This window comes from Glycine soja, chromosome 16 (genome assembly GCF_004193775.1).
Source record: "Glycine soja cultivar W05 chromosome 16, ASM419377v2, whole genome shotgun sequence".
Classification (NCBI taxonomy): Eukaryota; Viridiplantae; Streptophyta; class Magnoliopsida; order Fabales; family Fabaceae; genus Glycine; species Glycine soja.
Window position 1 is genome coordinate 36,460,727 of NC_041017.1, and position 12,559 is coordinate 36,473,285.

Below are 12,559 nucleotides of genomic sequence, written 5' to 3' on the forward strand. Positions count from 1 at the left end.
CGCATTATTTTATATCCACTGATACATTAAAGTTACAACAACGTGCAATTCGTTCCCAAAATAAGTGTCAGGCTGGCTGCTATACATAAATAGAAGCTCCTAATTCTCAAGTCAATGTTAAATTTCAATATATTAAGAAATTCTTAAGCTTCAGAATAATTCTGGTTTTACTTTAATTCTTTTTCTCATATAGATATTTCTCTTTTCCATTTTCTATTGATCATATAATTTGCCAAAATACAACTCCAAATAGAGTAGGCAGATTCTCTAAAGCTTGTTGTAGCTTATATAATGACTTCTTTTAGAGAACATGAACAAAGGAAGAGAAGAAGAGAGAGAGGACAAAAGGTGAATGTATTGAGGTAGAAAAAAGAGAGGAACAGACAAGTCAATAGTAATAAGCATAAATCATGAAATGAGGGCCTATTCTCTTCTTCTGTGCAAAGCTGAACAAAAAAAGAGTACGTTACAGAAATAATGGTTACTCCTCCTGGACACCCCATTTTCCTACTTCCAATGACATTCAATGCCCTGCAAGATGTAATTGAATTTTACTGGAAATAGCAGAAGTCCTTAGAGGAGAGGCATATACCCCAGTGAATTTTTCTTAAGGACAAAACTTAGGTGCAGCAGTTACTTACGTGCTTTTAGTATTATTTTTTAAAATCAAAATTGAAGTTTCACATGGGTAACTTATACTATTTTTTTTCCTATGTAAACTTGTATTATGCAAATTACCGAGATAAAACTCTAATTTTAATTTGAAAATAACAAAAAAAAAAACACTTAAGGAACTGCATCTAATGTTATCTAAAAATCATAAAATAAAAATGCTATCCTCTGTCTCTACCCTACTGCCCTATACAGTTAAAGACAAATTTACGAAACATCTTATCCTCTTCTCTTCAGTTTTTGTTTTTCTCTTTAAGGAAGTTGATGAATTTTAAACCAATCACTGTTCATTTTCATCTGAGTCAGCGAGCAGCAAAGAATCTTCATTGCTTTCATGTTTGAGTGGCTTCTCTGGATCAACCTCACGGCTCTGATCAACACCAGAAGCTGCTCCTCCCATTCCTGTGAGTTTCTTGGCTCTTTGAGCCTCGAATTCCCAATCAGTTCTACAAAGAACCACCAACATGGTCACTGCGCAAGACCCTTGAGCTGCAAGAAGGCCAAGCCAGAGCCCTTGAAAGTCATAGCCAGTGAAAAAGGCCAGCCAAATGGACACAGGCATTCCCACAAGATAGAAGCATCCCAAGTTGATGTTAGCACCAACTTTAGGCCTTGCTGTGCCTCTCAGCACCCCACACCCTGTTGTTTGAGGGCAATTCCCAAGCTCACAAAGACCAATTATAGGTAACACCATAGATGTCAAAGTTATAATATCCTTGTCCTTTGTGAACATGCTAGCCCATGTGTTCCTAACCATGAGAGCAAAAACCAATGCCAAGACACCTGACATGAAGCTGCAAGACAACCCCACAATGGCAGAAAGCCTTGCCTTTGAGGGCTTTTGTGCACCAAGCTTGTTGCCAACTCTTGTTGACACACTGAAGCTCAATGAAGAAGGGAAAATGTAAAGCAAAGAAGTGGTTTGAATGAGAATCCCCATTGAAGCCACAGTAGCCTTGGGGTTCACCAACAAACCACACAACAAAATCATGATCTCATACCACCACCACTCCAAGCACACCGAAACACAGCTTGGAATGGCCAAATTGAGAAGAGACTTCCACTGTGTGAAGCACTCAAAGGAGAAACCACCCCATGTTTTCTTGTGAGTGCCAGAGAAGACTATGTAAAGAATCAAGGAAGCCACAAGGTTGAAGTTTGTCAACACCCCACCAAGAGCAACCCCTTTGATTCCAAGCTTGAGGTGAGCCACAAGGAAATAGTTGATGGGTATGTGAAGGAGAATAGAAAAACTTGCACAAAGAGTGAGAGGGAGAGTAATGGATTGGGTTCTGAGGTAAATTCTCAAAGGGTGTAGGAAGGATTGTGCTATGAGGTCAGGAATGGAGTAAACAAGATATGATTGGGCTTGTGTGGCTATGGCCACATCCTGGCCACAAAGGAGGAGAATTTGCTTCATGTAGAGCCAAAGGAGTGATATGGGGAGGGAAGTGAATAGAAGAAGGAGAATGGTTCTTTGTAAGCAGAGGCCAAGGAGGGTGAATCTTTTGGCACCAAAGGCTTGGCCACAAATTGGTTCCATTCCCACAGCTAGGCCTGAGAGAATTGAATAGCCAGTGATGTTTGCAAAGCCAATAGCTAGAGAGCCACCAGCTAAAGCAAGCTCACCAAGATGGCCAAGGAAGAGCATGGAGATCATGGAGCGGCAGTAGAGGAGGAGGCCAGTGAGGATCATTGGGATGACAATTTTGGATATTGAAAACACTTCTTTGATGGCTTCAGGGACATGATGGGGTTTTGGTGCTGTTGTTGTTTTTGTTGCTGTTGTTGATGGTGGTGGTGTTTTTGTTTTTGTTGTTGTGTTGTTATGTTGATGAGGTGGTGGTGGTGGTGTGGTGGTGTTTTGGGGTTTGGAGATCAAAGGGTTAGTGATTGAAATTGGGCAATCAGGAGGCGAAGTGCTGCAGCATTGGCAATTGCAAGTGACGTCAAGAGTTGGATGACACATGGTGTGTTGTAGCTACTTTGTGTCCGTGTGGAGGGGAAAAAAATGGTATTGTTTTGAATAGACTTGAAACAGAGAGAGAGAGAGAGAGAAAGATGTGAGGATTGAGAAGAAGGGGTTGTGTGTGGGGTTTTATATAGGTGTTAGAGTTGGAGGTCTTTTCCCTTTTATTTTATTTTTTTCGGTGGGAGAAACAGAACAATATAGACTTTGAATTTGTACCTTAGTCCAAGAGGAAGGCTTCACATTGATTTATCATGTGAGTTTAATCTTGAGTTTCATGAGTATGAAAAAGAGTACAAGGAGATTAGTTTTTCACCTGGTAGGTAGGGATTCTATTTTTTTTTTTTTAACTTTTGGTATTTAAAAGTGAATTTAATTAAAATATGGGTTGATAGTAGTGTTTTTCTAATACTACTACTATTATCTAATCATAAGTTGCGATGGTGATGATAAAGTTATTCTTTTTGACTAGTTTAGTCACGAGTGAGTTTGAATTCGAAAATATTTTTTTTATTTAATTATATAATTTTTTTTTTAATAATTACTTTAAAAATAGTATTTAAAGTTATTTTTAATTAATTATATAAAAAATTATACTATCAATATATGAAAATTAATCTTTTCACAAATTACATTCCACTCAATTAGCTCAAGTTAAGTACAAAGGGATAAAGTTGTAGTGACATCTATTTCTTCTCTTTACAAGACTTTATTAATTATGCCAAATCAAGCTTCCTGTCACTTGATTAAGAAGTCTTTAGAAATATAACATTACATAACCGTACATGATAATTAAATTAGAAAGCATGACATACATTACATATCTTTTAATTCAAGTTGTGTTTCTTAAATATAAATTAAAATAAACAGTGTTTATGTCCATAATTTATTTAAATAATTAAAAATATTTAAAATTGTAATTAAAAGCAAATAATTGAGAATAAAATATATTATTTTAAAGGGAAATATACTAAAATAATAAACCACTCTTAAATAATGTAAACAACTCTATAAAGATATATATAAAGTTGGATTATAATTAAGCAATATATATATTTCAACTATTTAGAATGTTGCGTAAAACTATATATAATTTTTTTTCCCTTTTGGATGGGCTAAAGCGTCCAACATCGTCCGGCCTGAAAATATATACAATTGTATTGCACTATCCACTTTGGAATTTGAAGAGTAAGATTTACAGGTTAAAAATTTGTGTGTGTTTTGGTTCTTTGGAGGCCTAATTGAAGTATAAATAGATCATTCCAACTTGAGCTGAGACTAAAAGACAGAAAGAGATAGAATCATCCAAAAGAGACACAGTAGAATAGATTCAGAGAGTTTCTGGACTATTAAGGGCCAAGATTACATCCAGACAGAGGATATATCCTTGGACATAACATACAAGGAACTAAGCAAAAGCCAAAGAGCCCAATGGAGTTCATCCATGTTTATGATCTTGATATATAAGGAATTGTGTATAAGCATTTTGGATTTGTTAATATATATATATATTTTTTAATTAATGCCAACCCATAGTTGTCTGCTTCATAGCTGGGCAGGTTGGGACAAAGTCACTTAAGAGATAGTTCTATACTAAGCAGTTTGAGGCATCAAGGGATACCACTGTGTTTTCTTGTTTTGTACTTCCCACGAGATTAATCCCCAACCAACCCTCTTAAGTCTTGTCTCCAACACTCTCCAAGCTTTGTCTCCACATAATTAATTAATTATTGAATTATATTATCTACAGAATATTTTTTTAATCTTTTTTTTAGAATATATATTCTATGTTTATCATATTACTCATTTTATTTCACACTTTTTTCTTTTTTAATTGTAAAAAAAGCTATGTATAAGTTTTGTATAATTTTTATTTTTAACTGCTTCAATTAAGGCTTTTTGGCTCTTATTAATTTGGTGAGATTTTGATGTATCTTTAGAAGCCTCCATTTTTTAGATTGAATATGAGATTATTTTTTAATTTAAAATTTAGTCACATTTAAATTTTTTTTACCTCTTCCCAAAGAAGTGCTGTATAATTAATAATTCTCATTAGCAGTTAAGTGTGAGTGACTGCTGAATCAAAGGTTAACCAAGGTAGCAGGGATAAATGAAAATATATTTTTTTAATTCTCTTGATTTAGAATAACAGGGACCAGTTACATTTTTTGGCAGGACCTTATTTAATTTATCTTTATTCAAAAATCTGAGTTTAATCCTTGATCTTTTTTTTCTTCTTATTTTTAATTCGGTTCTTTTTAGTCTATTTTGGTGAATGTATCTTTGTCTGTCAGAAATTATTTTGTTGACCATCATCACTAAAACCAATATGTTGATAAAAAAATATTAAAACAAAAATATATATAAACAATGAAGTTGAGAAAAGAGATAAGAGTAATTCTAAGTATTATAATATATATATATATATATTATAGTATCTGCGACATCTAGTTATTTTCTATGTCTTGTGCAACTATAGGTAAAAATAAATTAAACTTGGATATTCAAGCTGAAAAAGAACTTTGGTTAATATACATTGAGAAAAGGTTAAATTATTTTAGCTCAAGGATAAAAAAGAATTGAATTGTGAGCGAGCAAACTGATATAACATTGGAACTTTTTGCTTATAACATCATTGTCTGTTAGGTTTAGGAATTCAACCGGATTTGTGGTATACATGATGAGGTAAATAGAGAATGGCATGGTTCTACCATTAATGACGAAAATCTTGAGGCATTTGGAGCCGAAATGCTACTTGACATCTTGCCATTATAAGGTGTAGATTGTGACTGCAAGAGTGTTAGTAAGACCCTCTTATCAATACATTAGGTTAAAAATTTATTGAAATTTGTATAATTATGGGTGATGAATATCTTTTTATGTCTCTTATTGAGTTTTTGCTCTGTTATTTCCTCTTTTTTGTTCTTATGAAATAAATATCTTTCCATATGCAGTATTCGACCAAGAATGACATCGCAGACCAAATTAAAATGAGAATAATATATGAATTTTATAACAAGATGGCCAATGCATACAATGATCCAGCTCTGATGCCAATGAAATATTCTGAAAGATCTGATAGTCACACATCTAGATCTCCACTTCTTCGTTGTTCAGAGAATAGTTCATAGCAATTGTAAAATATTTTCTGGAAATCATCAACTGTATATGTAATTGTAAACTTTTACATTTAATTGTTAAATTTGATGAGATAACGTTTGGTTGAGAAAATTCTTATCTTTTTTTTTATTGATTAATCATTGAAAAAAACTCATTGTTAAATTTGATTTCTTTCGTTTAATTGTCCATTAATCAAATGTTAAGAATGAAACTATAGTAGATTATATAGTATTTGTTTTGAGTACAATAATCAACCTGTGATATAATGAATTGTAAAATATATAATATTGGTTATAAAAATAATTAATAAATATTAGAGATTAAAAAATCTGATGAAATAATTAAAATTTAAAATACTGTTTAGTTATTTCTGGAACTTTTAAAAAGTGTTAGAAAATTCAAAAATTGAATACAGTAGTATCCACATCCACTTTGTGATAGTTTTTAATATATGCCACAAATTTATTGGAAAAAAATATCAACATTCAAATAGGAATCATCACAAATTGTCATTGATATCTGTAATCCTAACAATTAATCTTGAGTATCTCAAATGTATTTTGTGAATGGATTCTGTGACGGTTTTTAATTTAAAAAATGTCATTTTAATCATCAGAAATGTCATTTTGTTTACTATCCTTTTGCATCACGTACTGAATTAAACCTCGTTAACTATGACTTATATGTACTTGATTTAATTAACTATGATGAAATGTAAAAAAATTAGCTATGATTGTGAATTTATTAATCTTGGTTTCAATTCCAATTATAACATTTTCCTCTTTAATCCAAGCTTCATAAAATTTAGTACTACAAAAAAAAAAAATACTATAAACGATGAGTTAAAAGTATGAAACTAATCCCCTAAAATTGTGTATAAATTAAAATTAGTTTTCGATCAAAAGCTTGCACACGTCACTCGTGGAACAAGTTTCAAACTTTGCTCCCTCAGTGTGAGCAAATACTAGCATCCCAAATAAAAACAATAATAAGAAAAAGAAACATGCTGCATGCATTTTGAACAAAGGCGACTTTCATGCGTGCAGTACAATAAAAAAATAGAATCATATAACTTTAATGTTATAAAATGTACAAATACATAAAATGTACTAGTGTCCTAAAGAAAAAAAAAATGTACAAAAATATAAATTTATTGTTGACTGATAAAAGAATTATATTAACGCGCGTTCTTACGCCCTTTTTACAATACTCTTTAATTTTTTTTTCTTTTATATATCTTTTTTTATCACATTATCTATCATACTATTTTTATCGCTCCTAATTATAAAATGAGTCGGAATAAAATTTGTCATAAATAAGTCACGGTTCAACAGCAGTAGGTGCATTAGCTTTTTTTCTTCATTGGTGGATTTGTCATTTTTGTAGGGCAAGATTTATGCACGAACCTATGTTAAAAAAAGTATGGGTAGGAGCCCACAGAAAGCCAGAATATATAATAATAAGGAAAATGCAGTGATCGTATTACTACTCTCACAAGGTGTAGAAATTAATTTCCCCAAAAGTTACATTGGCGAAGAATCATTTACATATGTAATTCATTAAACTCACAATGACTAGAATGTTTGAGTTTCTACACCGCTTTTGTTAGTTGATAATACTTTGCCATGGATTCTAGTGTCACCATCTTTGTGGCAGTTATTAGGCCACTTTATATATGCTTCCCTTTTTTAAAAATCTTTTTCTTTATTTTTTTAGCTTGTTTTGTGTGAAAATTTGTTATTTGATTTAGAAAACTGTGCTTTCGGTGCTACCCCTTTTGAAGATTTGGAAAACTCCCTAATTAATGAGGAAACGAAGACCTTGGATGGGACTTTAGCATCAAAGTTTGAAGAACAATACCCAAGTTAAGGAGCAGGAAAAAGGTTGTAGATCGAGGGAGACACGAATGAACTATTGGAGGGGACATAAAAGGTATTGAAATAAGAAAACAATGACCGACTGTTAATTAGTTTGAATAGGAAAAGTTCGATTTTTTTTGCTTAAATTAAATCTTGAGATTGAGTTTGAGTGTTCCTTATAAGTTCAAATAAAATTTTGTTTCTCATTAAAAAAAATGAATTCAGATTTTATGAATGGAAAAAGTAAACACTAAATTAGTTGTCTATTAAGTGGATCCACATATATTAGTTAATTTGAATCTAAAACAACTTTTGAATATGTTATTAGGAGCTTTAGATCCGAAGAAAAAATAGGAAAACAAGATACCATGCACAAGATGCAAGACATGCATGCAATGGCAGGATATCAAATTCAGGGATAGAATTAAAGAAAACAAATTTCGATGCATCATGCATTTTTCCAAATTAATCCAATGCATATATATATATATATATATATATATATATATATATATATATATATATATATATATATATATATATATATATATATACGACTTTCTTTACGATGTATTTTTTATATACTCCATGTATAATTGACAAAATATTAATTCACACTAAATGCCAAGCTTAATAAATTTTCATTTTTAATATCTTTGAACGAATATTAAATTTATCAATCTATGATTCTAATTACAGTATACATCAATTTTCTGATATATAATGGGATGTATCGAGTGAAAAAACATTAATCACATAATTAAATATAAAATTTTAAGATTATTTGTATTTAAATATAATTATCTATATATAATTATATATGTAGATAAAGTTAATTATTCACATTTATCATATACGCGTGACTGTGTGTGTGTTTGATATTACATAGTTTATTTAGCTGCGTTCAAGAAATCAACCAATCAAGCATGGAAAACGATACATTATTCCCTATATTGAACGGACACAGCACACTAGCTTAGTTAGTCCAATAACTACATAACATGTTTCAATGCACAAAACCACTTTCTCACTTTGAAAATGGCAAAAGCTGTGAGAAATGCGTATAATCAACTCCAATATCTTCAAACTGAAAATTTGAATCCATGATTGAGAATCTTGATCAGATGCACTGGTCTCGCGAATTCATTTGTTGGGCATGCAACAGTGGGTAGGTTCAATGAGTCTTTCAACAACAAACCACACTTCTTTTTGATTATTCTGTTGTTGACTATGTATCCATATGCAATCTAAGTGAGGACTTTAACACTGTTAGTATTCTGTGAAAGCTGAAGCGCATGCATATTTGATATCCGTTATTCTCCACGTAAGTATTTTTTTTTTCTTATAACTATTTATATGTGCTGAATCTAAAACACTTCATTATAAAATTAATTAATCAGAACTTTACACACTTCTAACAGACCATATATATTTAACAGATAATTAATCTTAAAAGTAGTATATCTAAAACCTGTAAAAGCATACCATATCAATCACATCCCCTTTTTGCTTGCTAAAGTGTATTGGTTGGATCAATAAGACTAGCTAGCAAGTAGCAACAGTGATCTATACGTACGGGATAGGGAACCTAGCATCCGATTTTTATGAATGAAACTAGTAAGTGATACATCTATGATCTAACAACCACACAAATCTTAGGAGTCATAAGGTTTATCTTTATTGCACATGATATATCCCTTCCTTTGTCAACCTTACAAAAATTCTCTAATTTTTGGACTTTTGTTACATCGATTATCCCTCTTAGGTGTAAGTTATTACACTAATCCTCCCTCTTTGACATAAAAAATGTTAGGCCGACCATCTGTTGAAAGACTCATAGTGTAGTGTAAAAGCATGAAAATATATGGAGTGTAATAAGAGTAAATTTCAGAAAGAATTCATATAATTTACTCAAAAATAAATAACCAATAATAGAAAAATTTCATTAAAAATGACCAATTTGATTTTTCTTGCCAATCTAGTACTTAATTATTCACATGATAGATATTCAGATCTATCATATAACAATGATAATAAATTTGCTGATTAACTTTTGTTCAAATCATGATTTGGTGAAAATCAACACCATATCATTAATTAATTACACTATACAACACATATTTACAATTAAGTTCAATCGTAAAAATACAATGTGATTATAAATCCATTTGTGAATACAGTGGACCACTTGTTATTAACATCATCTCTCGCCGCACACCCAACCCCACGCCATATAATAATTAATTCATTGATCAAAGACCAACTAAGGTAAAGCAATACCAGAAAATTATAGCATCTCTTAATTTCAAACTAAAGAGAAGTAGAATACTTATTATATTCTTCCTCAGTTTTGTGACTATATATATATGTTTAATTTGAAGAAATATATGGTGAAAGAAAAACAATCTAGAAGTATGTCAAGAGTTAGCATGCTTTAATTTGTACGAGAATCTTTACGACAACAACTTAAGCCATCATCACTTTTCAAAAGCAAATCGATTTCTAAATAACAAGGGATAAACCTTCTTTAATCATATAGTTAATTAATGGCATGATTTACAAAAATCACAATCGTAAGGGTCCATAGGGACCACATCTTAATTAATTACATATCCTTCAAAGTACGACAAAACTATATTCAAGCACTGACTACTTTAATTTTCTTGGCGTCACACGTGCAGATTGGATGCCATAAATCAGGTGTGCGTAAAATCAGATCAGTGGTAAAAAATAACGACCAACGATCTGGTTTTAAATTTTGCATGTGGGTACATATGTGGATCAATCTTTTACCATAAAAATATTTGGGACGTCGACGACGGTCATATCGTTTGTGTTACCCGAGAGAATTGATGCAAATGAAAAGATATCCCAAGAATTCTCTTCGTAGATGATGTATATGCTTATTGAAAGATTTGATCATAGTTAATAACAAAATGGAATGGTTCAAACATATATATTTAGGAAGCATGTTTTGTGTCACAAATTCATAGGTGAAGGGTCAAGGGATGTTATCAAAGATTTCATTAATTTCTTAAACTTTCTGTCTAATTGTCATCGTGCACATCTTTCTCCCTCTAACGTAGCTTTTATCGTTTGCTTTTACTGATAATATTACTTACAAGATTATCATCTATCCAAACCACTTTGTTGACTTTGTCGTCGTCTTCAGTAAAGCCATTTTTCACGCCACTTTGCTGTTTTTTGTCTTGTGAGAAAAAACAATTTTCCCATTTGTTTGTTACTAGCAGAAAAAGTTAGTGAAAGATTATTCCAATTGGTTTATATTCGCATTTTTGAGAAATTATACTATCTTTTTATACCTCAAAATATACAATAAAAAAGATTATAAAACATATGAGCAAGAAGAGTGCAGTAAATAAAAAAGAGAAAGAAGAGTGATAGGCACAAGATATTCTAAGCTATCACTACTCCTTATCATTCTACCAAAACTAAGAAAAAACATAACAATTTTGATTTTTTCATTGATTGATCCTGATAGGTAAAGGGAATACATTTATGTGATCCCAGATGATATTAATCTATAGACAATATTTATCCAAATGTCAATATCATTTATTATAGGCATAAATAAAATAAAACTATAAGTTATAGATATCTAATTCCATTCTATATAATCTTTGACCCACTTAAGCATCTTTCTTTTGGGTCTCTTTGAGCCCATCTTATAAAAAAGACTGTGAAAAAAATTATTCACCTGATAAAGAGAAACGAAAAAATAATATTATACAAAAATATAAGTATATGAATTAATAATATAATTTTTTTTTATTTCCTTTCGGTGATTGATTTGTATCGTAGGAAATAACATTTTGTGATGTTTTTTTACAGTGCTAGTTTTCTAATTAGTGTAAGTTTGGTTTTCAGTATTTTATTTTTATAGCATTTTGGATAATAAAGAATTATTTTTCTTCTTAAACTTTCATTTGAAGCGAAGAGGAAGATTTTTTTCTTGATTGTTGTAAAACCATAGAATTCCCACTTTCAAGAAATACATCTTTAATTTAGGGTTATTTTTTAATTGCAGACACAAAGTGACTACAACATACATCTTGGTTAGAGTAATTGTCACAACCACATAATAAGGTTTCAATGGCCAACGACAATGACTACATTTAACTGCAACAACCATAACATGATCCTGATTCCACCGTCTGAACCATATTAAAACATTTAATCCAAGCATTAAAAAAATAAAAATTTAATGTCACTTTTAATCAATTAAATTTTATTATAATTTATTTTGATATATTAATTTTTAATGTTGATTTCAAAATGTTTTAATTTGGTATTTTTAAAAATTTTCTGTTAAAAAGATTAATGTTCTGTTTATTTTTTAATTTTAAAATAATCACAAATAAAAATTATTACTAACTTTATTTTATTTTAAAAATTAAAAATTATTAAGAAAATTCATCACCTCCCTTTCTCTTCTCTCAAGCACTTGGCAACCTCAAGCCATTCATGGAGTGACATCACGTGCAATGGTGTGCAGCTCTCGTAATCCTTTGTCTTCACCAGTGATGGATCCTCTTCTATCACGACGTTGTTTTGGTGCCTTCTCCTTCTCCTTTGCTGTTGCCACCGCCATCTATGACAATCTGCCGCCGCTGCTCATCACCTATGCCACCTTCCTTGGTTGCTATGGCTTGAGTTTGATTACTACTTGTCAATGCGGAAATCAAATGCAAATGTAAATGGAAAATGCACGTGCAATGCAAATGAAATTGAAAAATCAGAAAATATAAATTACCATAATAATTATAAGTGAATTACCATAATTATAAAACTCCTACTCATGAAATATAAATTATTCTATAGTGGTAAATTTTACAAAAATTACAGTAATTAGGTGATCTAAAGGTAAATTATTCTATACGACTAAAAAAGCCGTCACAAGCCAACGTATAACCTAGGG

At 31.1% G+C, this 12,559-nt stretch overlaps 1 protein-coding gene across 1 annotated transcript; it reads right to left on the reverse strand.

The window, feature by feature from the left end:
- Nucleotides 1-633: 633 nt before the first annotated feature.
- Nucleotides 634-2,916, reverse strand: LOC114390249 (protein DETOXIFICATION 49-like). Its single transcript, XM_028350960.1, has one exon. The coding sequence runs from the start codon at nucleotides 2,639-2,641 to the stop codon at nucleotides 953-955; it is 1,689 nt and encodes a 562-aa protein (XP_028206761.1). The 5' UTR covers nucleotides 2,642-2,916; the 3' UTR covers nucleotides 634-952.
- Between the last annotated feature and the right edge of the window lie 9,643 nt (nucleotides 2,917-12,559).

Excerpts from the sequence above, each read along its gene's own strand:
- LOC114390249 (XM_028350960.1), bottom strand. The coding sequence starts at position 2,641 with ATGTGTCATCCAACTCTTGACGTCACTTGCAATTGCCAATGCTGCAGC.